This window comes from Eutrema salsugineum, unplaced genomic scaffold (assembly GCF_000478725.1).
Source record: "Eutrema salsugineum unplaced genomic scaffold, Eutsalg1_0 scaffold_2, whole genome shotgun sequence".
In the NCBI taxonomy this organism is placed as follows: Eukaryota; Viridiplantae; Streptophyta; class Magnoliopsida; order Brassicales; family Brassicaceae; genus Eutrema; species Eutrema salsugineum.
Genome location: NW_006256829.1, coordinates 5,454,744 through 5,477,875, shown reverse-complemented (window position 1 = coordinate 5,477,875; position 23,132 = coordinate 5,454,744). Strand labels below are relative to the sequence as shown.

General features: G+C 37.5%; 3 protein-coding genes across 3 annotated transcripts; 1 reads left to right on the top strand and 2 right to left on the bottom strand.

Annotated features, from left to right (window-relative positions):
• Window positions 1–208: 208 nt before the first annotated feature.
• Window positions 209–4,465, bottom strand: LOC18016747 (acetolactate synthase small subunit 1, chloroplastic). The gene is made up of 13 exons (XM_006400103.2): window positions 4,111–4,465; window positions 3,184–3,397; window positions 3,004–3,087; window positions 2,520–2,588; window positions 2,348–2,431; window positions 1,747–1,899; window positions 1,589–1,669; window positions 1,395–1,499; window positions 1,166–1,288; window positions 930–1,082; window positions 774–839; window positions 577–669; window positions 209–476 (listed from the first exon to the last, which is right to left on the bottom strand). Exons 1-12 carry the CDS (start codon window positions 4,332–4,334, stop codon window positions 586–588), a joined length of 1,440 nt encoding a protein of 479 aa, XP_006400166.1. The 5' UTR covers window positions 4,335–4,465; the 3' UTR covers window positions 209–476; window positions 577–585.
• A 1,206-nt stretch (window positions 4,466–5,671) lies between these two features.
• LOC18016746 (trafficking protein particle complex subunit 8) lies at window positions 5,672–13,819 on the top strand. Its single transcript, XM_024155837.1, is given in 30 exon segments — window positions 5,672–6,166; window positions 6,277–6,371; window positions 6,576–6,675; window positions 6,819–6,923; window positions 7,046–7,208; window positions 7,310–7,430; window positions 7,537–7,596; window positions 7,722–7,802; window positions 7,924–8,018; window positions 8,103–8,253; window positions 8,454–8,540; window positions 8,710–8,829; window positions 8,943–9,071; window positions 9,153–9,250; window positions 9,340–9,463; window positions 9,619–9,726; window positions 9,967–10,108; window positions 10,594–10,704; window positions 10,805–10,859; window positions 10,952–11,027; window positions 11,345–11,530; window positions 11,609–11,719; window positions 11,941–12,099; window positions 12,182–12,340; window positions 12,457–12,516; window positions 12,518–12,553; window positions 12,555–12,692; window positions 12,790–12,960; window positions 13,108–13,220; window positions 13,306–13,819. Coding segments are annotated over 30 exon segments (3,831 nt in total). The 5' UTR covers window positions 5,672–6,003.
• A 906-nt stretch (window positions 13,820–14,725) lies between these two features.
• On the bottom strand, window positions 14,726–22,625 carry LOC18016745 (sister chromatid cohesion 1 protein 4). Its single transcript, XM_006400101.2, has 16 exons — window positions 22,380–22,625; window positions 21,925–22,077; window positions 20,932–21,193; window positions 20,638–20,735; window positions 20,502–20,551; window positions 20,138–20,190; window positions 19,263–19,362; window positions 18,500–19,034; window positions 17,977–18,399; window positions 17,691–17,829; window positions 17,212–17,348; window positions 16,237–17,111; window positions 16,080–16,113; window positions 15,756–15,867; window positions 15,496–15,625; window positions 14,726–15,166 (listed from the first exon to the last, which is right to left on the bottom strand). The coding sequence occupies exons 2-16, from the start codon at window positions 22,046–22,048 to the stop codon at window positions 15,068–15,070; spliced, it is 3,171 nt and encodes a 1,056-aa protein (XP_006400164.1). The 5' UTR covers window positions 22,049–22,077; window positions 22,380–22,625; the 3' UTR covers window positions 14,726–15,067.
• Between the last annotated feature and the right edge of the window lie 507 nt (window positions 22,626–23,132).

Here is a 23,132-nt window from a genome sequence, read left to right as displayed (position 1 = left end):
CCGTGAAGAAAGACGACGAGAAACTAAGCGTTTCCGCTAAGATTACGACTTTGCCCTTGTGTGGGTTCGCAACGGAAGAATTCTAACAAAAAAACAAACCGGTCCGGTATTGCAATTTTAGTATGTGTGTATGCTAAATTTAATTCATAATTGGTTTAGATTAGATTAGATGCTAAAAGAGTTTTTTTTTTTTCTTTTTTCTTGCCATTTCTGTGACCAAATTGATACAAGACTTAGAAAGCTAGTAACAAACTGATAAACTGGAAACAGTGGTTTAGATTTGAGAAAAGCATTCCACACTAATTTAATTTAACCAACATAATCTTACAATTATTTATTTAGTTCTCTAATATAAGTCCTCCTATAACAACAACTCGAAACGCCATGACTCGCGAGGAAGAAATCAAACACACATGATGGAACAAGGTGGAGTCCTTGACTAGTTTCCAAGAACGGTGAAGCTTGCGGCAAGTCCTCTGCACAAGAAGATCGTTTTAATATAAGTCAGATGATGATGATGATGCGAAACGACAGTGCATGATGATGCATCTTTGATTGTTAAAGAAGATTATGAACCTTTTGGAACTACAAAGGAAGAGAGTATCCACGAAGGTAAGTCGAATCCACTCCAGATTCTCTTACCAATGCCACTCTTCCTGTCCGAGCCACCTTCAGTTCTCAAAAAAAAAACACACAAACCATAAGTATCGCCAAAATCAGGAGTCAAACGCAAAAGCTATTGCGGTTGTGAAAGAGAAACGTAAAGAAAAAACCTCGCAGATTCCATAGACCTCTAACTGCGTTTGTAGTGCAGCCATTTTTCTGATATCGCCTGTAACCTGCAAACCGATGATTTATTCAGCTACAAACCCTAGATCGAAACATCTTTTCTTTCTTTTCTAAAGTAGTGAGGAGCACAATGCCATTACCTCAAGGGTGATTGTATGATCAGAGACATCAATGGCTTTAGCTCGGAAAACTTGAGCGATATCAAGAACATCTCTCCTCGCAGTAGTATGAGCAGCTACTTTGATGAGCATCAATTCTCGCTCCGCAAATGGCATGTGAGTTATGTTTTTGACCTAGATTACACAAAGAAAGGGAAACATTGTTAGACCTATAAACCGAAAACAAAAGTAGTAGGGTTTAAAACCATTTTGCTTACCTCATGCAGATCAATCAACTTCTGAAGCTGCCTCACCAATTTGTCTATATTTTCATCAGTTCCAGGGATAACTGTCGTGATCCGAGATAAGCCCTCTTTCTCAGCATGACCAACAGCTAGACTCTAGAGCAAAAAAAGCGACAACTTTCTCATACTCTTCAGAGAAAAAGAGGAGAGGAGTATGCATTCACATCGGTGAAACTAAAAGCAAAAGCGTCTGCATAATAACCTGGATGTTATAACCTCTCCTGGAGATAGCACCTGTTATTAGATTGAGAACTCCAGGAACGTTGGTCACAAGTATAGATAACGTGTGGGACCGGAGACCACTCGACTGCAACAAATTAAACAACTTTACGTTCATTTTGACCTCAAAATGAAAATTCTATTAAACCAATGCAGTAACCGAGCAATGTATCTTACATCTTCGTCGTAGACCACACCCCAATGAGCGTCAAGGACCGGTTGGAAATTATTATAGGGCTCCACTGGATAGACGTCACCCTAAAAACAACGTCAATCCACAGTTGCTTAGATATGTAGAGGAGAAACAAAAAATATTAAGCTAAAGTTGACTATACCCCAGATGATGCGTTGCCATTTCCAGTCAATGCTAGTTTTGTTTTCTCTGCAACATCTTCATGAGACGATTGTTTTGAGAGATGTGGGTATGATGCCGCTGAAAATCTCCAAAATGGAGCAGTTTCTCCCATCTTTTCTCGTCTCAGAGCAATCTAGAGTTAAACAGTAGTATACAACAACGGTTAGGAACGACAAAAGTTGATTCTTGAAATTATTCATTATAGTGAAACACAGAAATTGACTACATGGAATAGTTAATGAGCCATAATTGAGATCGATAATGAGTTTTTTTAAAAGACGCTAATATGTCTTTTAAAAGTTAAACTAGAAGTTTCATGTAAAATTAACTCTACCATTTCGAGTGTCCTGAGATTTACCAAAGACAGTTGGGTCCGTGTCTTCCAAGTGTGACATTGCAGACAAACATAAAATAAAATAAAAACTACAAGTGGAAACAAGTATTGATACTTGTGAGTCCAACTGTTCAATGAAGCTTTTCAAGACAAGAATAAATAAATTAAAGCCCACAAGTGGCTGTAAGTTGTTGACAATTAAGAAGGATGGAGCAAGTGATAGTTCCTTTTGGATTTCAAAGATTACCTTCCCCGTTCTCGCGATTTCTAATATTCCAAACTTCTCTAAGTTCGTCTTTAGTGCAACCATCTTTCCCGGGTCTCCGGTTACCTAGAGAATGATTAAAAAAAAAATGGAATTATTAGAACCTTCCTGGCCATCTGATATGAGTTAATATAAACTGAAGAAAAGGACTGACCTCGATCGTTAGAGTGTGCTCCGAGGTATCAACGATTTTTGCTCTAAAGATATCCACTAACCACATGATCTGTATAGTACATGGAAACATTATAAATATAACCTTCTTGAAAACTTATAAAACAGTTTCTAGATTCTTCAATTTTAAGGCAAATCGAGTAATCATAAGAAGAAGAAGAAAAAAAGCCCCTTTACTGTGACTCAGGACTCAGTTAATAAAAAGGAAGAAAGCACCTTTCCATCCAACTTTATCTATATCCTTGAGAATTTAATGCAATTCGACTAATCATTAGAAGAAGAAAAAAATCGCTCTTCGTGTGACTCAATTAATCACAAAGAATAAAAGCATCATTTCATCCATATCCTTAAAGTTTTTCCAGTGTGACTGAATTAATCATATCAAGAAACGGACTTTGACCATCCAACCAATATTGAAATTTAAGTACCAAGTGTAGTTCATTCATGCAAGATCAACTATCTTTTACCTCTGAGCGTGTGGTTGGATCAGCGTTAAGTTTAATGAGCATTAATTCACGTTCTACATGTGGCTCCTTGGAGAGATCTTCAACCTGAACAGAGCATAATGAGTGCAAGATTAGGGTCATGATTCATGAAAGTATAGATTAGCTAAAGCAGTAAGTTGTAGCAGAGAGCTACAATAAAACCTTGATGACATTGACGAGTTTGTTAAGCTGTTCTACTACTTGTTGCAAGACTTTGTCTGTTCCAAGAACAACGATAGTAAACATAGCCTTGTCTTCGTTCAATCCCACAGCGAGGGACTCAATATTGTATCCCCTTCTCGCAAACACTCCAGCTATCCGGTTTATTATTCCACTCTCATCACCCACAAACACCGAGATTGTATGCCTCCGTACTCTACAAACCAATGGTGAGATTTCCAGTCAAAACACATTAATCATAGCTGTATCACTGTAACCGACAAGAAAAAACTTGTTGACCAGATGAAACAAAGCCTCGGGATGTTAACTAAATCCACATAGGAGTATAAATTTTATATGATTAGGCCATCTTTTTCACGATATATGGAACCAGAAATGGCATAGACACAAAATTAGGTTCATTAAAAAAAAAATTATCTGAACTTAGAGTCAAGGTTTTCTAAGTATATTGAGTTGTTTGAGGGAACTATCAAAAAGATTGAAACTTTCTGATCCACAGACACGATTACCAAAATATTTTGAAGATTGAAGATTTCAGCCGTCAAGTAGTATCAAATGAAGAAAAATCAAGTTAAGACATTTCCACTATTCATAGAGGAAAAGCGGAATCGGAATCGTCTTTGATGTTGACCACATTTTCGATTCAGATACTGGAAAAAGGGAATATCTAGAATGATACTGAAAGACAACATCAAACACTGTTCACGTAAACATTGTTAGGCAAAACAAAAACTAGATAAAAGCCATGTTTTCGGTTAGAAGTGTAGAAATTGGAAGCGAGACAAGGAAAGAAACGAAGAACGTATTTCAAATCAGCGAAAACGAAGCTGCATAAAGAAAAAAAAAGTCTCAATTTTTTGTCGACCCATCAACGAAATTAACAAGCGTTTTGACCAGCAAGAAGTGCACCTATCACATGCGGTGGAAAAAACAGGCTGACCAGTGGTGACGGCTTTATCGGTGGAAGCGGCGGAGAGAAGAGTGGCATTCCTCATCTTCCTCCCGTCAATGATTTGGGCTACTTGCAGGGAGTTTGGGGTTTTCGCCGGAATCCAATACCCCTTGTTCTGATTCTGGAAATGAACACGAGATGAGTACAGTGAAGCAGCCGTAGCAGTCGTAGTCGCCGCCATTGCTGGTGGGAGAGTAAGATGGTTAGCTGTGAGGCGGAAAACAGGAAGGAGAAGACGAAGTAGAAAAAAGAGAGAGTTTTTTTTCTTCTTTTGGTCGTAAGAGAGAGTTGGTGGGCTGCGAGTGGTAGAGAACTTTGAGAAAGGTTTGGTGTTTCAATAACCCGGGCCAATACATATAATAACACTCTTCCGTTTTGTTTCTTTGTTTTATTGGATGTTTTAGGGATCCGTTACTGTAAAAGGTCTATAAATTACTAATATTAAAGTTTGATTAATTTAGTTTCATAAATAAGCAAATAACCTGATGTCGGCCAAAAATAATAATGGGATTGCAAATAATCAAATACAAAGTATACGACTTGTTTGTGTCTTTATATATTTGTAGTTGTCTTTTATTTACTGAGTAAACAAATGTTCAGTCTTTGTTTACAAGTTAAATGATTACCAATTTTACCATTCACATCTTTTATTAATCTAAAAGCTTTCACAGCTCACGACGTGGTTTTTGTTTCTCTTATAAAGTATCTTTATATTCTTTTTTTTTATAATTTATGTAGCATCACATGTCTTTATATTTCTAATTCGTCTTTGTTTACATTATATTTCTAACAGTCTTTGTTTACTAAAGTAAATAGTCGTTCAGTCTTTGTTTGCTAGTTAAACAATCGTCTTCACCATTCCATTATTCGAAAGTAACAAATGAGATAAAATGAAACGAGTAAATTAACATGTTGTCTTTTGTACCTACTAACTTATTTAGTGGTCAGTGGTCACATAGTTTGCATGAATCGGACATCGTATGTCGAACATAGATGTAATTAGTCGGTATCAGAAACAATTGTTTAGAACAAGTTAACAAATTGTTAACAAAAGTGAAAATAAGTGAACAACACAAGTATTGCAAACATGTTTTTTTATATAAAAAATAATAATTTAAACATGTTTGTTAACCATATACAACTTGATACATGTTTAATCTACCCAACCTTATCTTTGATCAATGGACCTCTTTGGCTATTTGCTTAAAGTGTATGAACTTCATTTGTGTATCCGACATGTTTGCCGGCCTAGTTTCATGTAACTACTTAAGAATCGTTATAGACTAGTTAGACTTTCCTCTTTTCAGTAATCAATTTATGATGTGCAAGTCAAACTCCAAAAGTAAGAAAACAAATTGGTGCATCTTCATTTTTGAGAATTTCCAACTCCTCCTTCTTTCTAAATAACGCAGCACGATTACAATTTTTGCCTAAATAAAGGGGCAATTACATAAATAAACAAATTAAAAGATGCATTTTGTTTTTTTTTTTTTTTCTTTTCACGTCGCTCGACTCTCCTCCAATCGACTTTGCCTACATCTCTTCCTCAACGTCGATCTCGATCCCGATCACGATAATCCTTCATTCTCCGGTGAATTCACCGTGTACGCTGCTCTCTCCGTTTTGTATATACATACTTAACCATTTACCGAAATCTTCAATCCTATCTCCATCAACTCCGGCTGCTGCCGACGACGACGTCGTAGCTCTGATTGGCTGAAAAGGAGGAGATCTAGGTATTGCCTCGCACCGCCCTCCGAAATCTATCGGAGCTGACGTCGGATTAGAGAGAATTTTGACATACAGTGAAGAGATTCGAAGAAATTGCAGAGAGTGAGGCCAAAGGAAGAATGGTTGAGCCGGTGAACTCTTCGCTTGGGAAAATGCTCTTCGAGGAGGTCAGTCCAGTGGTCATGGTTCTCTGTACGCCGCTTGTTGAAGAGACTTTCCTCAAGAATGGGCTATCCCTTGTTGAAACGCTCAAGCCATTCTGCAACTTCAGTAACATCGATGGTGAGTTCTGATTAGAATTACTATCGTTTTGATTGTCTTCTGCGTTTATCAAGTGTTTATCAAGGTTTACTTCCCTAATCGTCTAAGAAATGGTAAAATCTGTTGTGCAGTTCCTGTTCGGACCTCAGGCGATCAGCTTTATCGGCTAAAGAAGTTTACATTGAGATTGTTTTATGCCTCCGATATTAGACAACCAAACGTAGAGGTATGGAGGAAAATTTTCTGTTATGCAACAATTTTGAGAGGTCACCATTAGAATCATTAACTGTTCTTACTAAGAACGCAAAGTGAAAGAGGATGGATTTGGATCTAGGCGCATGCTTGTTTTTTTTTAGTGTTAGAGGTTCATCGATTCTGCGTCGCTGATGTTGAGCTCAAATTTGATTATGTTTGCTTAATGGCTGGCTAGGTTGCAAAGCAACGGCTAGAACATGTTATTACTCAGGCTGGGGAGAAGGATTTTCAGGATTTGAAATCTGACCCTCCTCAAATTACCGACATACTCTCTAGTAAGTCTCTACTCCAAAGTATGCTTTTATGTGCGGACGATGCTTTTATGAGTTTTTTCTCAACTTCATGCACCGATTTTTTAAAGAAAAATAATACATTAACTCTTTGCTTTTCTAGTGCTGACGTATTTCCCTCCCTACAGATTCAGGGTCTGAAATTGCGCCCACATGGTTTCAGTATTACAATAAGGAGCTTATACGTACATTGTCGTTTTCAGACCATGAAGCTTTCGATCATCCTGTGGCTTGTAAGACAAGAAATGGGTTTTAATCGTTTTTAATTGTCGTTTCTCATTAAAATAGGGTTGTTGATCTATTATGTTATAGAGTTTTCTTGTGTGTACCAAATAATTCTAAATGTGCTTTTCAGGTCTATTGGTCGTTTCATCAAAAGACGAAGAACCTATCAGTAAATTTGTAGCTCTTTTCAATACTGGTAGATTACCTTCTTTGCTTAATGATGGTGCAATGGACCCAAAGATTTTGAAGCATTACCTGTTGGTGCATGATAATCAAGATGCAACAACAGAGAGGTAGTTGGTCCTTACTCCATCGTATATGATATGATTCTCACCATAATTATATGTGTGTCAAATGTGATGTTTTAGTTGACTGGATGTTATTTCTTCTCTAGAACGTCTAAAGTTCTGTCTGAGATGAGAAGTACATTTGGAAATAATGAATGCAACTTACTCTGCACTAATTCATCTAAAGAGGGGGACGTGGAACATCAGGCTAATCCCTGGGCTTCATTTGTAAGTCACTCATCAGAACTTTTCATCCAACATATTGTACAAGGTTCATATATCAATCCATGTACATTTGTAAATTGAACATGTTGATTACCAATTTTTCTGAAAGAAATCAAGTGTTTCGGCTGACAAACTTGGATGCGCTCTCACTGGCGACGATATTGTGGAGGTATATTTTAAAGCTTCTGGCTGCTAGTTTTCGTGTAACATTCTCTTGCTGATAGTATTCACGCCTTTCAACCATTTTGGAATGTTTTAACCAACGTTTTACTTTTCCTGGCATATTCGAAGCAGATAAAAGATCTGATGCAAGAGTTTGCTTCTAGGCATATAATTCCTTACATGGAACAGAAAGTTCGAGAACTTAATCAACAGGTTAGCTTTAGATTTTTTAACAAGTTATTTGTGAGAACATTTCATACTATTTCTGTATGCTTTACTTAGGTCGTTTGTTCTCTTTCCATATCATTTAGTTTGCATTTTGTTGTGTCATTAGATCTCTGCAACAAGGAAAGGACTTAGAAACCAGATTAAAAACTTATGGTGGAGAAAAGGAAAAGATGATGTTCCGGATTCGACCAAAGGTTCTATGTATGCTTTCTTGAACTTCTTGCTCCCTTTATGATTTCCTTGACGTCATTATAACCTCTAATGATTTTGCTTCCACTTTTGAAGGTATACCTTTAGCTCCACCGAATCTCAAATTAGAATTTTGGGTGACTACGCCTTCATGTTGCACGATTATGAGCTTGCATTGTCAAGCTATCGCTTAATATCAACAGATTACAAGCTCGATAAAGCTTGGAAACACTATGCTGGTGTTCAGGTAGCTTCACATCTTTGTAATAATGTTTCTGTAGAGGTGCTATATGGCCTTATTTTAAATCATTATTCGTCTTATATATAGAATCTTACACATGGTAAAGGTTTGCCATGTTATCAAACTGATTGTTTTTGGTCTTTATTGTTCGTTGTTCGTTACTTGTGGTGGCTTCAGTAACTCATCTTCTTATGCATGTTTGGCAGGAAATGATGGGGCTTGCATATTTCATCTCAGACCAGTCAAAAAAGGAAGCTGAGTACTGCATGGAAAATGCATTCAGCACTTATATGGTATGTCTTTATAACCTAGTCTTTAACCTAAAACAGTTCTTTTAGTGAGTGTCCCTCGGTTACTTGAATTGGTATTTGTTATAAGCAAAACACGAAACTGGAATGCCAGTCGTTTAGCTTAAGCAAGTGACGCTATAGTACCTCCTGAAAAATGTCTTTAAAATCTCAGAAACTTGGGAAGTCTGGCTTCCAAAATGCCACGAGATGTGGGCTCTGGTGGGCAGAGATGCTGAAGGCTAGAGACCAGTACAAAGAAGCTGCTTCTGTTTACTTCCGAATATGTGGAGAGGTGATTCTTTTTATGCCTTCAGAATATATGCACTTTATACATTATGAGGGAGAAGCAAATGCCGTTAAAAGGCGACGTTGGATGTCGCGTGCTAACTTTTACTCATTTTGCAGGAACCATTGCACGCGGCAGTCATGTTAGAGCAAGCTTCTTACTGCTTCGTGTTAACTAAGCCACCGATGCTACACAAGTATGGATTTCACCTAGTTCTCTCAGGAGACCACTATAAAAATTGTGATCAGGTACATGTCACTTTGCTGAAAGGGCTCAAGCTTCGTACATGCTTTGCATTCTAAAGAATACAGTTTGTATGCCTTTTTCAGGTTAACCATGCAATTCGTACTTATAGAAGTGCAATCTCTGTATATCAGTCAACTACATGGAGCCTTATCAAAGACCATGTATATTTTCATATTGGACAGTAAGTTTTGGATGTGATGAATGTCGGTCTCCTTAAACGTGATGTTAGAAATTTGTGGTCCAAGACTTACAATTAAATTATCTGATCAGGTGGTATGCAATTGTTGGGATGCATGATGTTGCAGTAAGAAACATGCTCAAAGTACTGGACTGTGGCTACCAATCCAAGGCAACCCAAGAGATTTTTCTCAGGGACTTTTTCAACATTGTTAAGGTGTCTAGCCTACTCTTGCTGTTTGATACGCTCTACTTAAGCTTCTCAGAGAATGAGATAGCGCTTCCAAAAGTTACCCCTGGTCTCTATTCTTTGTTCTTTTTCTAAACAAAATAATTTTATCTTTCATTTTCATATTTTCTGTCATTTTGAAGAAAACTGGAATGAAGCATGAGGTGGTGGGACTTCAACTACCAGTTATTAATATGTCGTCTCTTCAAGTTATATATGAAGACCATCGCACGTATGCATCTCAGACTTCTGTAAGTTGCATATTCACTCTGTGAAAGTATGTACATATCGCTACGCATCATATTCATCCTAGGATGTATAGCGTTTATAATCCATTATGAACAGCATAACTGACACTCAGTATTCTGGTTAAATTTATGGATTATTTGCAAATAAATAATCTTTGTGCATCATGGAATTGTTTCTTTTTTCATTAATGGTGAAGAACTTGCATCTCTTGTGTACCAATATGATTCACATGTCATGGTCAGGCCCTTGTAGACGAAAGCATCTGGCAGTCACTGGAGGATGATATCATTCCATCATTAAATTCTGGCAAGTCAAACTGGCTGGAGTTACAGTCAAAGCTTCTGCCAAAGAAATACAGGGAATCAAATGTTTGTGTCGCTGGAGGTATGCAGGTTGTTGTTAGCTGCATTTGCTGTTAACCTGATTCGTACGCTTTTTCCTCTGCATTTAGCTTATGCCTAAAGTCTGAAGGGTAAAAGAATGCAATCTAGTCCAAGCTAAAATAGGCGCACTAATACGCAAAATCTGTTTTGCTTTATGGTACCAGGCTACCAGCAGCATGACATTTCAATTGTATCTATAGACTTGATTTGACTATAATTTTTTTTTTTTGAAATGACTAGCTGTAATACTTTTGCACGGATTTTTGGTAGAGAGAGAGAGAGGGAGTATTAGATTTCTTCATTTTGTGATATCATAGTATCTGTAAATGTTTTTAGTGTGCTTATGCCAAGGAAGGGGGATTTCTTCGTTTGGCAGTACATTCAGGCCATATTGTTGAAGACATGAAATTCTGCTGTAGCATGTTTGAATTTTTTTTTTGTACTTGTGGATTCTTACTTGTACTTCTTTGTTTTCTTTGTTTTCAGAGTCGGTGAAAGTGGATCTGGAGTTTAGGAATCCATTGCTAATCTCTACTTCCATAACAAGCGTTTCTCTCATCTGTGAACTTACCGCAAATACTGATGACCTAAAATTAGGTAAAACTGTTTCTGTTATTTATGTTCACTTTATAAAACTTCAACATCCTTCATTTTGTATATGTGAAATTTATTTCCATATTTGGACTTTGTAAAGTAGATAAAGAGCCAAGTAGCTTAAGCTTGGGGCCCGAGAGTTCCTCAGACCATAATCAGTAAGTAGCTAATCTGTCAATCAGTTTTCTTTATACTTTGTTGACCTAGATTTGAATGATTAATATGTGCGTCTTTGTCAACAATACTACAGGGGTACAGCCTCTGGTTTCTATTCTTTCACTTTGTCTGAAGTGGACTTCACATTAGGCGGAGGCGAGAAAAAATTGGTGAGACTCCTGAAATGGATACATAGATTCATTGATATGTTTTAATATTTAAATCCGTCCTCTACCTTACATTTTTCTTCTTCATGTGTATATATAGAGAGCCATGTTTTTAAAGTCGTGATGTTTCACCTGTAGTTTGTTGTTCATTGCAACTAACCTCAATGGTAGACATAATGTTAAATTGCCTTGGTCCTTTGTAACTTTTGACTATTATATCTTCCTTTTGCTTCTGTATCTCCTTGGTGAAGTTCTGAGGGTTTACGTAGCTGCGAAATGTTTGTTACGTCTGACTTATTCTTTTGAATTTTGTCTTCTAGGTAAGACTCGAGGTTACCCCCAGTGAAGAAGGTATCCTTAAAATTGTCGGTGTAAGGTGGGAGTTGTCTGACTCCATTGTAGGTGTGCATTACTTCCAATCTGTGCTTGTAAAAGCAAAAACTAACAAAGGAAGAAGGAAAAACAAACTTACTCCCACTGATGCCTTGAAATTTTTGGTCATCAAGGTGCAAATTTTTCCTCTATGCTTTAATTTTGGTAAGATTCGTTGCGACTTCGTAAGTAAAGAAATGTTGACTGTGCAGAGTTTACCCAGGCTTGAGGGTTCAATTGATCATCTGCCTGAGAAATTGTATGCTGGAGATCTACGTTATCTTGTTTTAGAGTTAACAAATAAGTCAGAATCCCCAATAAAGGTAGTTTTCTTGTTCTGATCAACCCTTAACATTTATATATTCTACTGTTTAGCCAATTAGTTTATGTTGTTCTGATATTGTGTGGCTGTTGCTTGTCTATGAATTTAGTTTGTTATGGTCTGAGTTATCCTATTTATTCTTCCTTGATGACCAATTCATCTTGTGCACTAGATTATTTTCTTGATTATTCTTGTGCTAACAAAGTCTGTCTGTCCTTGTAGAATCTTAAAATGAAAATTAGCCATCCAAGATTTGTAAATCTTGGAAATCAAGAAGAAGAGCTGCCAACTGAATTTCCAGATTGCTTAATGAAGGGGCATGAACAGAAAATTGTTCAGCATGAAACAAATAGAACAAGTAGTGTATTTGCATTTCCAAAGGTCCGTGGCAAACCTTTTCTTCAAGCCTCAAAGGGGGTTTGTTTATGTCAGGTTATTTTTACATGGTTCTGATCTCTTTCAGGGTGTATCACTGCAAGGAGACAGATCTCTGAGGTGGCCTCTCTGGCTTCGAGCTGCCATCCCAGGAACGATGTCTTTGTATTTCACAATATACTATGAGATGGAAAATGTATCAAGCATCATGAAATACCGCACCCTAAGGATGCAGTATAATTTAAAGGTGATCTTTAGGTAGCAATTTTTTTTTTTGTTTTAAGTTGTTTACTATGTTATAGGCAGATTTGCATTGGCCAACAAGTCTAAAACCATTTCTATATCATACATTGTGTCATCTAGGTTTTACCATCTCTAGAGACCTCGTTCGAAATCACCCCCTCTCCATCAAGATTGCAAGAATTTTCTTGTGCGTATGGATATCATGAACCGTGCGAAATTCAGATTGTTTCCAAATTCAGCAGCTGTCAACAGTTGGGTGCCGGTGGGGTATCTCATTGCTTCAGCCAGTTGATACAATCTTACCTTCCAAGTCTCTACTCGCTGGGCAAGCTTTATCTTGTTTCTTCATGATAAAGGTCATTGGAACTTAGAAAGTTTCGTTAATGCACTTCTATTAGCTAGCTGGTCTTTCTCTTTTCCAAGTCTTTAAATAAGTTATTGTTCGAATTTCAGGATTGCAAAAAATCCGGGACTGAAGAAGAGAAAACCATGTCCCTTCCTGCCAGCCAAACCGACGTAAAATTGTTTACTCAGGATGACAATGAGAAGCTTTTTGATATCGTTAACTCACCTTTAGCAAGCTTCCATGAAAGCGAAAGGTCTTGTCAGGGAGCCTCGGATCAGGTAAGTGAAAATCCTCGTTCATGGACATAAATCTTATGTGCTAGAATTTTTTTTTTTTTTTTTTACTTTCTCTTGAACAAAACTTAACTGCTGGTAACGTTCTATCATCAGAACTATAGCGAGCTCATATTTGCATTTATGAAACAGGTAAATCCGAATACAGTTGACTTCATTCTAATCTCTCGCCTGGCAAATAGCAGCAATCCATCAGCAGTGCCCGATTCATCAATTTTTCTGTCTCACCATTCATGTCACAATAGGTAAAGAGTATTCATAAAAGTATATTCCTATAGCTATCAAACCTAATTTTCGTTGCTTCTAATCACATTTGTTATTCGATTACAGTATCAGAAGCTCAAGCCCGCTCTCGTGGACACTAGACGGTCCCCAAACCATATACCACAACTTTTCGAGCTCCTTGTGTGAAATAAAACTAAAGATGATAATCAGAAACACGTCTGATGGATTAGCTTCTGTGAGCATTATCACCATTGATTCTCTACCAGACGCAGCAGGACCAACTCCTCCTACGGTGAATCAATCCGGGTGGCGCTACGTGCCAAGTGTAACAGAGGAAATGAAATTAACTTCAGATGTCATGGGAAGCCGTCTGGGAAAACCTCCATCCTCCATGGAAAGCTCACCTCCTTTCATATGGTCAGGTTTAAGTTCCACAAAGGTCCAAATCCAGCCATTGTCCACTACCGATTTCCCGCTGCAGATATCAGTTTTCTCTCCAGGTATCTACAATCTCGCTTCGTATAAACTCAACTGGGAGCTTTCTGAGCATGAAAAGGCATCATCGTCAGGGACATGCCAAGGCTATCCTTATTACATTACTGTTCTTCAGTCTGAGTGAGAGCTTTATAGCTTTAGAAAGCATGAGAATATCTTATGTTATGGTGTTTCGTTGTCCTCTGTGTATTCATTTTGATGGTTTACGTCTGAGTTTTCAATTTTGATTGTATCCACCTTGTTGTCAAGAAATGGTTTTAGTAGGAGAAAGATGAATTTTTATACTACGCCAAAAAGGGGGAAAAAAATGAATCTTATTTGTTTGTGCCGTGGAATAAAAGATTACATACACTACTCTTGGCCATTATAAGTGTTTATACCTTTTTTAACTTTAATTTTATTTACCTGAACCATATATAAGTTAGTTCTATTTCGTTTATTTAGATTAGATTATGTCTGATTCTTGAGAGGAATATTTGAGAAATTGGAAATGCAGAAGAATTGGGGTTTGAATCATTGGGATTAAAATGACGTTGGACGCCGAATTATCAAAAAGAAAAATCATGTATATAATAAAATTTCAATTGAGTTTTTAAGTTTCAACTAGCAATGTGTTTTCAAAAATGTTTACTTATCCAAAAAAAAAATATATATTTACCAGCTTGCAAGAAGGCGCATAGTTATATCTGCAGAGTGAAGATGGCGATTGAAAACGCAATAAAAAGATCCATTAGTTGAAAATGGCCCAAACTGAAAAACTTCAAATCAATCAAAGATATATACTCCTATAAACTAAGAATCTAAGATGATCCATGGATCTTTATTTTGCAGAAAAATGATAAACTATATATTTCCTCTATTTTAAGCTTTGATGTTCAAACTTTTACCAATAATTATAGGGAAGTAACAAGTTTGAGGAAACAATTTCGATATTACACTGAAAAAGAAAAACAATGGTCAATTACCACTAAACAAGAAACATAGAATTTTAAAACTATAAAAAAAAATTATTATTCAAAACGAGAAATGGTTCCTCAGGCATCCTCAAGTTCAATATCACATACCGGAGAAGTTTGGGTATCCAAAGAAAATAAAATTAGCATCTCTCAAATTTAAACTGGTGATGATCATGGTGGCACCAATATATATACACATACAACAACTCATATATATAAAGATAAAATAATGACAAAGACCAACCTCCAGCTACTTGGATGGTTAAGCTACAACACCATTGATACTATATTACTACTACATTACGCCTTAAAAAGGGGGAAATTGTATATCTTTAGAGAAGGAGAATCATTTCGGATGGATATTTTCGGGTTGGACCAAACTACCTATCTGCAACTATAAGACTCATTTTCTCTGTCTAGAAGATGGATTTGGTGAGTTTTGGTCGCGGTTTTATAATGATGCTTTCATAAGGCTTAGCTTGTTCAACTTGGATGTAATCTCTAGTTTTCAAAACCTGTAAAATTGGCAAAGAAAGAAGACAGATTCAACAAGATGATCAAGTTTATGAATAAAATGACCAAACAGGGGAAGACCAGACTTGTTCTTCTGTCTTTTCAAAGCCAAGTTAAAGATCCTAACTTAGACATGCTTACACTAAAGATCCTAACGTTCCAGTAGGACAACCGTAAACTTTAAACAGAAAGCACAACAACTTAGCCTGGAGTTGAAGCTAAAATCCATGATGTTGTAGGAGTAGGTGTTTTTATCTATTACTTAAGAAGTTTATTTTCTCTAGAGCAAGACCAGTGCTTTTTTTCGTTTAGGATCGTATTACGGACATACCAGGGTTTCGAAAAACATTCTTGATGCTTCTTTACGGGTTTTCCCAGCTAAAAGTTTGTCTGCTACAATAACATTCTTCCCATTCTCAGCTTCTTTATCAAATAACGTCTGGAGATACTTCGCCACAGCCCTATAAGGAAAGAGAATAAGAATCTTCAATCTTTGAGGTCTTCAATCTTTGAGGCACCTCTCACATGATATAACTAAATCTGCGGAAGTTTAGCTTAGGGAATGTGGAAAACATTATTAACTGTACAGACCTGGTACGAGAAGACCACCCACTGTTCTCTAGAAGACGAGTTTCATCACCATCTTGCATACCATCGTCCTCATGATCTTCATCAACATCATCATCATCCACATTCAAAAATCCTGAAGACACAGAGTGAAATCATTTATAAGCAGAACCACTAAAGACATAATGGGAATAGCAGCATCTCACATATCTAAATCATCCTCAAGGGTTTAAGGTTGCATAATCCAGTTTCAATTAGCCTATGACCAGAGTATTATGCCCATGGAAAAAATTGAGAGGATACAGAACATTTGGATAAATTGAATTAAATTTCGAAAAGGTTTAGAACCTGTGTCATGTGCCACTTCCATGGTTTCCATTCCCTACAGCATAAGATAACAACAAAAAAGAATTCAGAGGCATGTCTTACTTGAATAAGGATATGAAGCCAAAAAGAAACTGTTAGAACCCGAATCCACAAAAATGAGATTCTATCAGAAACTTACATCGTTATCTATCATAAGACCATCACGAGAAGTAGGTTCTTCATCTGGTGCACTTTGCATATACGCCTCCTCATTAAATGTCTCATTATTCGGTTCGTATTTATTATCCGACTCTATCTCTGGATTCATCTCACCATTATCTGCTTCCACAAGAGGTGGATTGCAACTTTCCAAGGCCAGATTACTAAAATCACCAGCTTCTACGCATATAGAACCAATTGTGTTATCGCATGGAGTCCGGTCATCTACCCCAACCTCGCTAACTTCAGCTGGTCCATCCGTCTTATTATCTTCATGTGGAAGTTCATCTTCAACTTTCAAGTCTGTCTCATTGGTAATGGCGTTGTTATCTACATCTCCTTCAGCAATTTCGATAATATCACTGATATTTTTTTCGTTAAGATCAGCACAAACATCTTCACCACCTATCCCTCCATCATGGTTTTCATGGTATCCTTCCACCTGTAAATCCTCTACACCCTCTACACGATCGAGTTTATCCTCAGATGGCATTTGACTGATCTCGTCATTCACTACAAGATTTACTTCCTCAGCAGCTCCTTCACCTTCCTTTAAAACTTCTAAGTCACCTAATTTTTCACCAAGCTCGTTATTGTCTTCTCCTTCTTCCGATTGGTCTTGGATTGGTTGGTCCTGTGGTTCAGTATGAGCCTCGGCAGGTCGCTCCTCAGAATCATTTGGGCGAACAAGAAGAGCAGAGGTTTCTTCAGTTTCGTTTTCTTTCACAGCCCTTACAGAACATTCATTGTCTTCCACCACTCCAACAGAAGCATGACGGTCATCATTCTTGATTACCGTGATTCCTCTTAAATCATACGGCTCATTATGTAGAGATACTAATTCCACTGACATACCTGAAAATCATTGAAACATATTACCTGTGTGGCTGCAATTTTAAAAAACAACTGAGAGACCTTGTACAGACTGGTTTAGTCTTTAGAGTAGTGAACTTACCAGTGAATATTGGCTCCTTCAAGAGTCCATCCTCCAAAGCCTGCCTTTGAAGCATTATGATTTCAGGAATGGTGCAAGGTGCCTTCTTTCGCACACGGCGTATACCTTCAGTGTTTGTCAGCTGTTGCCGTATAACGCTAAATAGAAAAGTAAGCAAGATCAGAAAACAACTAAAATCCAAGACAACGTAAGTAAAGAAAAAAAATTGCCCCAAGGTAATTACAAGCGTGAGACTTAAAAGACGACCAAACTTCAATTTTGTAGAACAGGGAAGAAAAAATCAGCAACCAAATATTTTTGGCCCAACAAAATCAAGATTCACACTATTTCACTATTGGTTGGCTTTAGCTGCCTTCTTGCGCCTAAGAGTAAAGCAGCGTGCAGCTTAAACAAGAACTTTTATGACAGGTGCACATGGAGTAATGAGATAATAGGTAACATATACAATAAAAAGAGATAAAACAGTTAGGTAAACATACTCGCCATGCAAGACCATAGGGTCATCCATTAGAACCTTCCTCTTTGTTGAACTAGAACGAGGAGCAGCTCGTAACCGTTTTGTAGATGCTAATTCAAGCACAGGGGTAGGCCTCATCTTCAAAAAAGATGACTTTCCAACTGAAAAATGTAAATGATCATTTATTCAAAAAGTTAGCTCAAAGGGGTGAACTTATATAGAACCCCAGAAACCATTTTGCCCTCCTTATATAGGCAAGAGCAATAAATGTATAAAAGAACAGACAAAGCAACAGAAAAACTTGATACCTAAGATGGAAGACAACAAGTCATCGTCATCAGGAACAGAATCTGCAGTTCTCTTCGACTTAATCAGTCCAACTGACTCAACAGAGTTCAAACTTTCTGCAGTTAGAGTGCTCTCAGTAAAAGTGCGTTTCTTCCCAGTAATGTTATTATTTCCTGCATCATCGTTACACGTGCCAGGATCTTCTTTATCTGGCGTAGATTCAACCATGAAACCATTTTCATCCCCCAGTCTGTTAGGTGCAGTTAATACCTTCTCAGGTGCAGGCAAAGCAGAGTCAGTAGATCCAGTCAGATTTCCCAACTGTTCATCATCAGTTGCGTGTGCATTATTCAGCTGCGCATCTGGTCTACAGTACGCTTCCCGATCTCCTTGTAAACTGGAATCTGTTTCCTGATTGACCTCAGTGGCAATGGCAAAATGATCTGAAGGGAAGCAATAAAAAATATAAGAATAAGGCAGGCAATAAGACTTTGCATTATATTACATACATAACTCTACTGATTAGCATTTTATTTGACAAACCTTGGTTCTCTTCTCCAGGATCTTTTGGTTCCTGGGATAAACAATGCTCAGTATTACTCATCGTAGGCCCTCCAGGGGACTCAACTGGAGGAACATCATCTGACTTATCAGCTACTACATTATTAACATTGGTCCCAGCCTCAGTCGTTACTTGACCAGGATCCTCCATCTCGGTGGTGATATGAGAACAACATGGCGATGTAACATGTACGTGCTCTGCCCTCTCCTCCTCTGGCTCATTTTGCGCATTAACATTTCCATCTATCAGCGACTTATCGACCTCCATGGGAATAACTGCCGATTCTCCGGCATTACACTCAGAAGACAACTCTTCATCACGTTTATGCATCTCATTAGCAGCCACCTCTCCAGAGGCTTTCTTACCTTCTGCAGCATTCAGATCCTCTACCTCCATGTGATCATCGCATGCCAGCTGCTCTCTGACACTAGACGAGTTTGGCACCTCAACTAATCCAGGGGTCTGAGGAGCTTGGGCATCTTCAATGAACTCATTACTCATACCACTACCTTCAACCTATGAAAGAGAGAGTTCATAAGAATTAAAGATAATAATAAATTCCAATAGTCTTACCAGAAAATCAAACCAATAAGTCTAGAAATACAAATTGCAAACTTGGTGGTGTGATTGCAAAGTACAATCAACGACACGAAAATATATAAAATAAAGCATATTGACTCAGATGACAATTGTTCCGCGACTATTATTAATGCCCTCGTTCCTTATATTTCTGATGGTACGCACCTGGTCTTCATTGACATCTCTGGGCAAGGCTTCGGAAACTCCTATCATTTCATCCTTGATCTCCGGTGTTGCCGCATCCAGATATGCATTGTGATCAGTACTATCAACAAATAAAATATCTACCATAAGTAAAAAAATTGATTGGTGATGTGCACATCCAAATTATGCACCAAAGGACCACATCCAAGAAGGATAAGACACACAGAAGTGCAGTTTCACTTTACAATGCGCCCTCAAAATAAACAAAAATCAAGTCATGGATATCATGGAATTCAAAAAACTTGGAAACACACATTCAAGCGCTTAAACGCTCGGGTTCTTTATCAATCAGTCAACTCGAGTTTTCCCCTGTTCTAAAACTCATGTGAAGCATTTAAAATTTATGATAACAAGCAGCCGTATTGCACAGCTATCGCAATGAAGATCAACCTACAACTTTGATAATAAAAGCTTAAACGGACAGCAAAGTCTCGAAATTGCCACGGAGAAGAGACTCTAGACGCTCCTAAACTACTTGACGAGCTTCGAAAGTAGAATACAGAGCAAAGAGTTCCACTTTACAATGCGCTCTCAAAATAAACAAAAGTCAAATTATGGATATCATGGAATTCAAAAAGCATGATCACATAGCTTGGAAACACATATTCAAGCGCCTAAAAGCACGGGTTCTTTATCATTCAGTCAACTCAAGTTTTCCCCTGTTCTAAAACTCATGTGAAGCATTTAAAATTTATGATAACAAGCAGCCGTATTGCACAGCTATCGCAATGAAGATCAACCTACAACTTTGATAATAAAATCAAGAGGAACCATCGGGAAGCAAATATGCAATAATGCAACAAAATGTATAGCAAAGATAATGAACAAAAACTGACCCTTGGACTCCCTCATCAACGGATCCTCTAGCATCCTTATCCTGGAATACTTCCTGCATAATACAGGGATGAGGAAAGATCATAACCAAAATAAAATAATAAGAGAGAAGAAATTCTGCTTTCAAATCTGCAAAGCTTCACTAGAAAAAGTAAACATCCAAATCATCCTGACTCTACAACATGGCTGCGATCCGACACTTCAGATTACAAGCTTTTCACGGTCTAACCAAAGCGTGGAGAGAAAAGAAAACAAAAGCTAGAAGCAAATGAAATCTACAAATAAACCAAACGATTCTCTTCATATTTTCATAGTCAATATGATTATCCTCTTTCTATTTTTCTTGTTTCATGAACACGAAATTACCTCGTCAAGCTCCAAAGCAGCTTGAGAAGTGTCGCCATCACCAAATCGCTCTGGAAAGATATCAAACATAATTTTCTTATTTAAGGCACAGGCTATCGATAAATTAAAGACAAGTAAGCATTAAACAACCACTGACCATCTAATCCAAATTGCGATGTTGAGAATACAACACCATCCATGGTATCCTGAAGGGTGATCTGCTCTCTTGTACTCACATGATGATCAACGTAATTACTGCTAGGCAAGAAAACAAGGAGCACTGGCTAAATAAAGCTTCTAAAAATAAGAGTATGATATATAATGCACAATCGTTTAGAGCGCTGGAGGAAAACAAAACAAAACGGAGCTCATTCTTCAAGACTCTAAAAACCATAGCATAATTAAATAAGGAAAACAACTAGTGTGAATAGTAAAACATCAAGAAACTAACCCCTGAAAGATCTCATTGTCTGGAAGCTCAAAATCATCAAGATCAAATGTCTCTGGCAACGTAATTGAGTGATATGGCGCTGTGGATTCTTCAGGGGGTAGGTCAACCGCAGCAGAGCGAAAAGCTTGTTTTACCTTAAGCAATGCCTCGCTGCAATCATCAAAGAGGTAATTCACCTTTCTTGAATATATACGCACCACGCCAAGCAGAAGATGACTAGACAATCTCAATGCGATTGGAGCTTCCGGAAAGAGAATAGAATCTGCTCAGACGAGAAATATTTTGAAGGTAGTTAGTAGGGTAAAGAGAAGACAACAGCATGGCATGGAACTGACTTAGCCTTAAATGGCTGGGATCAACAAAAAAAAGAAATCTAAGCTGTCGAAATGCATATGACATCATTTGTAGACATATATAGAAGATTATTTACTTCAGTTTAAGGTTATAAGAAGAACTCCAATTAATATAGAAAAGACTTGTAGACTTAATAAATTGCCGCATACAAAATGAAGATTTGCATATAATTCAATGATGTTGATCAAGAAATTTGCCAACCAAAAACAATATTTGCCACAGAGATCAAGAGTAATACACAATGTCCCAACATTCAATTCTGACAAAAGGTGGACACGTAAGTGTAAACATACGATACCATGCTCAGACCCTAATTTTGTTCTCCTCAGTACTTTAAAAAAGAAAAAACAGTTCCTCTAATAGATTTCTAAATTTAAAGTTACGGTCTTTCCCCTGGCCTTATAAGGTAAAGCTAAACAAAAACACTTTGTCACAGCAGACTTGACTATCAATGCCTACTCCTATAACCGTATATATGGTAAAGTGAAGATAACAGTGATCCAGTAGTGGAGCATCGGACATTATAGATCTCAAACATAAAAACAAAAGTAAATTGACAACTGCCAGACATAAAGCTAATCGAGAGAGATAAATTTGACTGCTAAGTACTGAGGCTGAGCACAATTAGCAAAGACTCACCAACGGAGACTCCAATATCAGTATCAGCCACCTGATTCTTTCGAAGCTTCCTCTCCAAATGGGCCGCAATCCATATTGTCCCAAGTGGCCCTTTCTTAGCTAATATAAACTGCGAATAAAACATTCCTCGTCCTCGACACCAGATAAGAAACCCTAAAATTTCAACAAAAAAGGAACCAACTTGTCAGAATTTCAAAGCAGAGCAATAAAATTTGAGCTTCAACAACTTATCAGGCAACTAAATCCCTTTCCGACCCAGAAGCAGAAGAAGAGATCTTTCATCAGAATATGGAAAAAAAAAAAAGCAGAAGTTTCCAAATTCCGATAACAGAACCCAAATTAGCTTAAACGGACAGCAAAGTCTCGAAATTGCCACGGAGAAGAGACTCCCGACGCTCCTAAACTACTTGACGAGCTTCGAAAGTAGAATACAGAGCAAAGGGTAGATCAATTACCGCAGATTTCACCAATCCGAGCTTAACTACTCCAACAGCCTAATTGAACAGAGTCCTCGTCCTCGTGGAAACCCTAATTTAGCAGAAACTTCAAAAGAACACCCAATTCGGGGAAGCAGAATCTTCAGACAATAACTCTTTGTTGTTAGAGATCAGACACAACAACAGCGAACTCGACCCAAACAAAAACGTGAGTAAAATTTGTGGAAGAGAGAGGAATTGCAATATGCAAAAAAAAAGTTTGGAAATTTGGATCTTTGGTTGTATTTCTGATTAAAATGAGGGATTTGGTGTGGCAAAGGAACACGAGTTTTTGTGGCATACGTCGTGCTCCTATTGGTTAGGACAACAGAGGGTCCCACAGAGCTTTAGTCCGAACAATTTCGTTTTTGACTTTTTGTCAACCAGCCCAACAGTATTTAATTAACTTTTTAATTGAAAGTATTTTCCTTTTTTCAAAACATTTAAGCTGGGCGGCTTATTTTGCCTCGTTGCGGGAAATATGAAAATTTTCGAAACTTTTTAATTACAAGTACAAAAAACGTTAAAGATGTTTGATAAGGGATAAACAATCTTGTAAGAAATTATGATATTCAGGCCAAAAGGCCCAAAACTATTGGACTATGGAAATTATTAGATTCAGAAAATTTATTCTAGACTCCATACTTATATAATTTTCACTAAAGTAATTTAATATGACTATCAAGTATCAACCGATGAGGGAATGAGTGACACTCTTTATTGACGAAGATC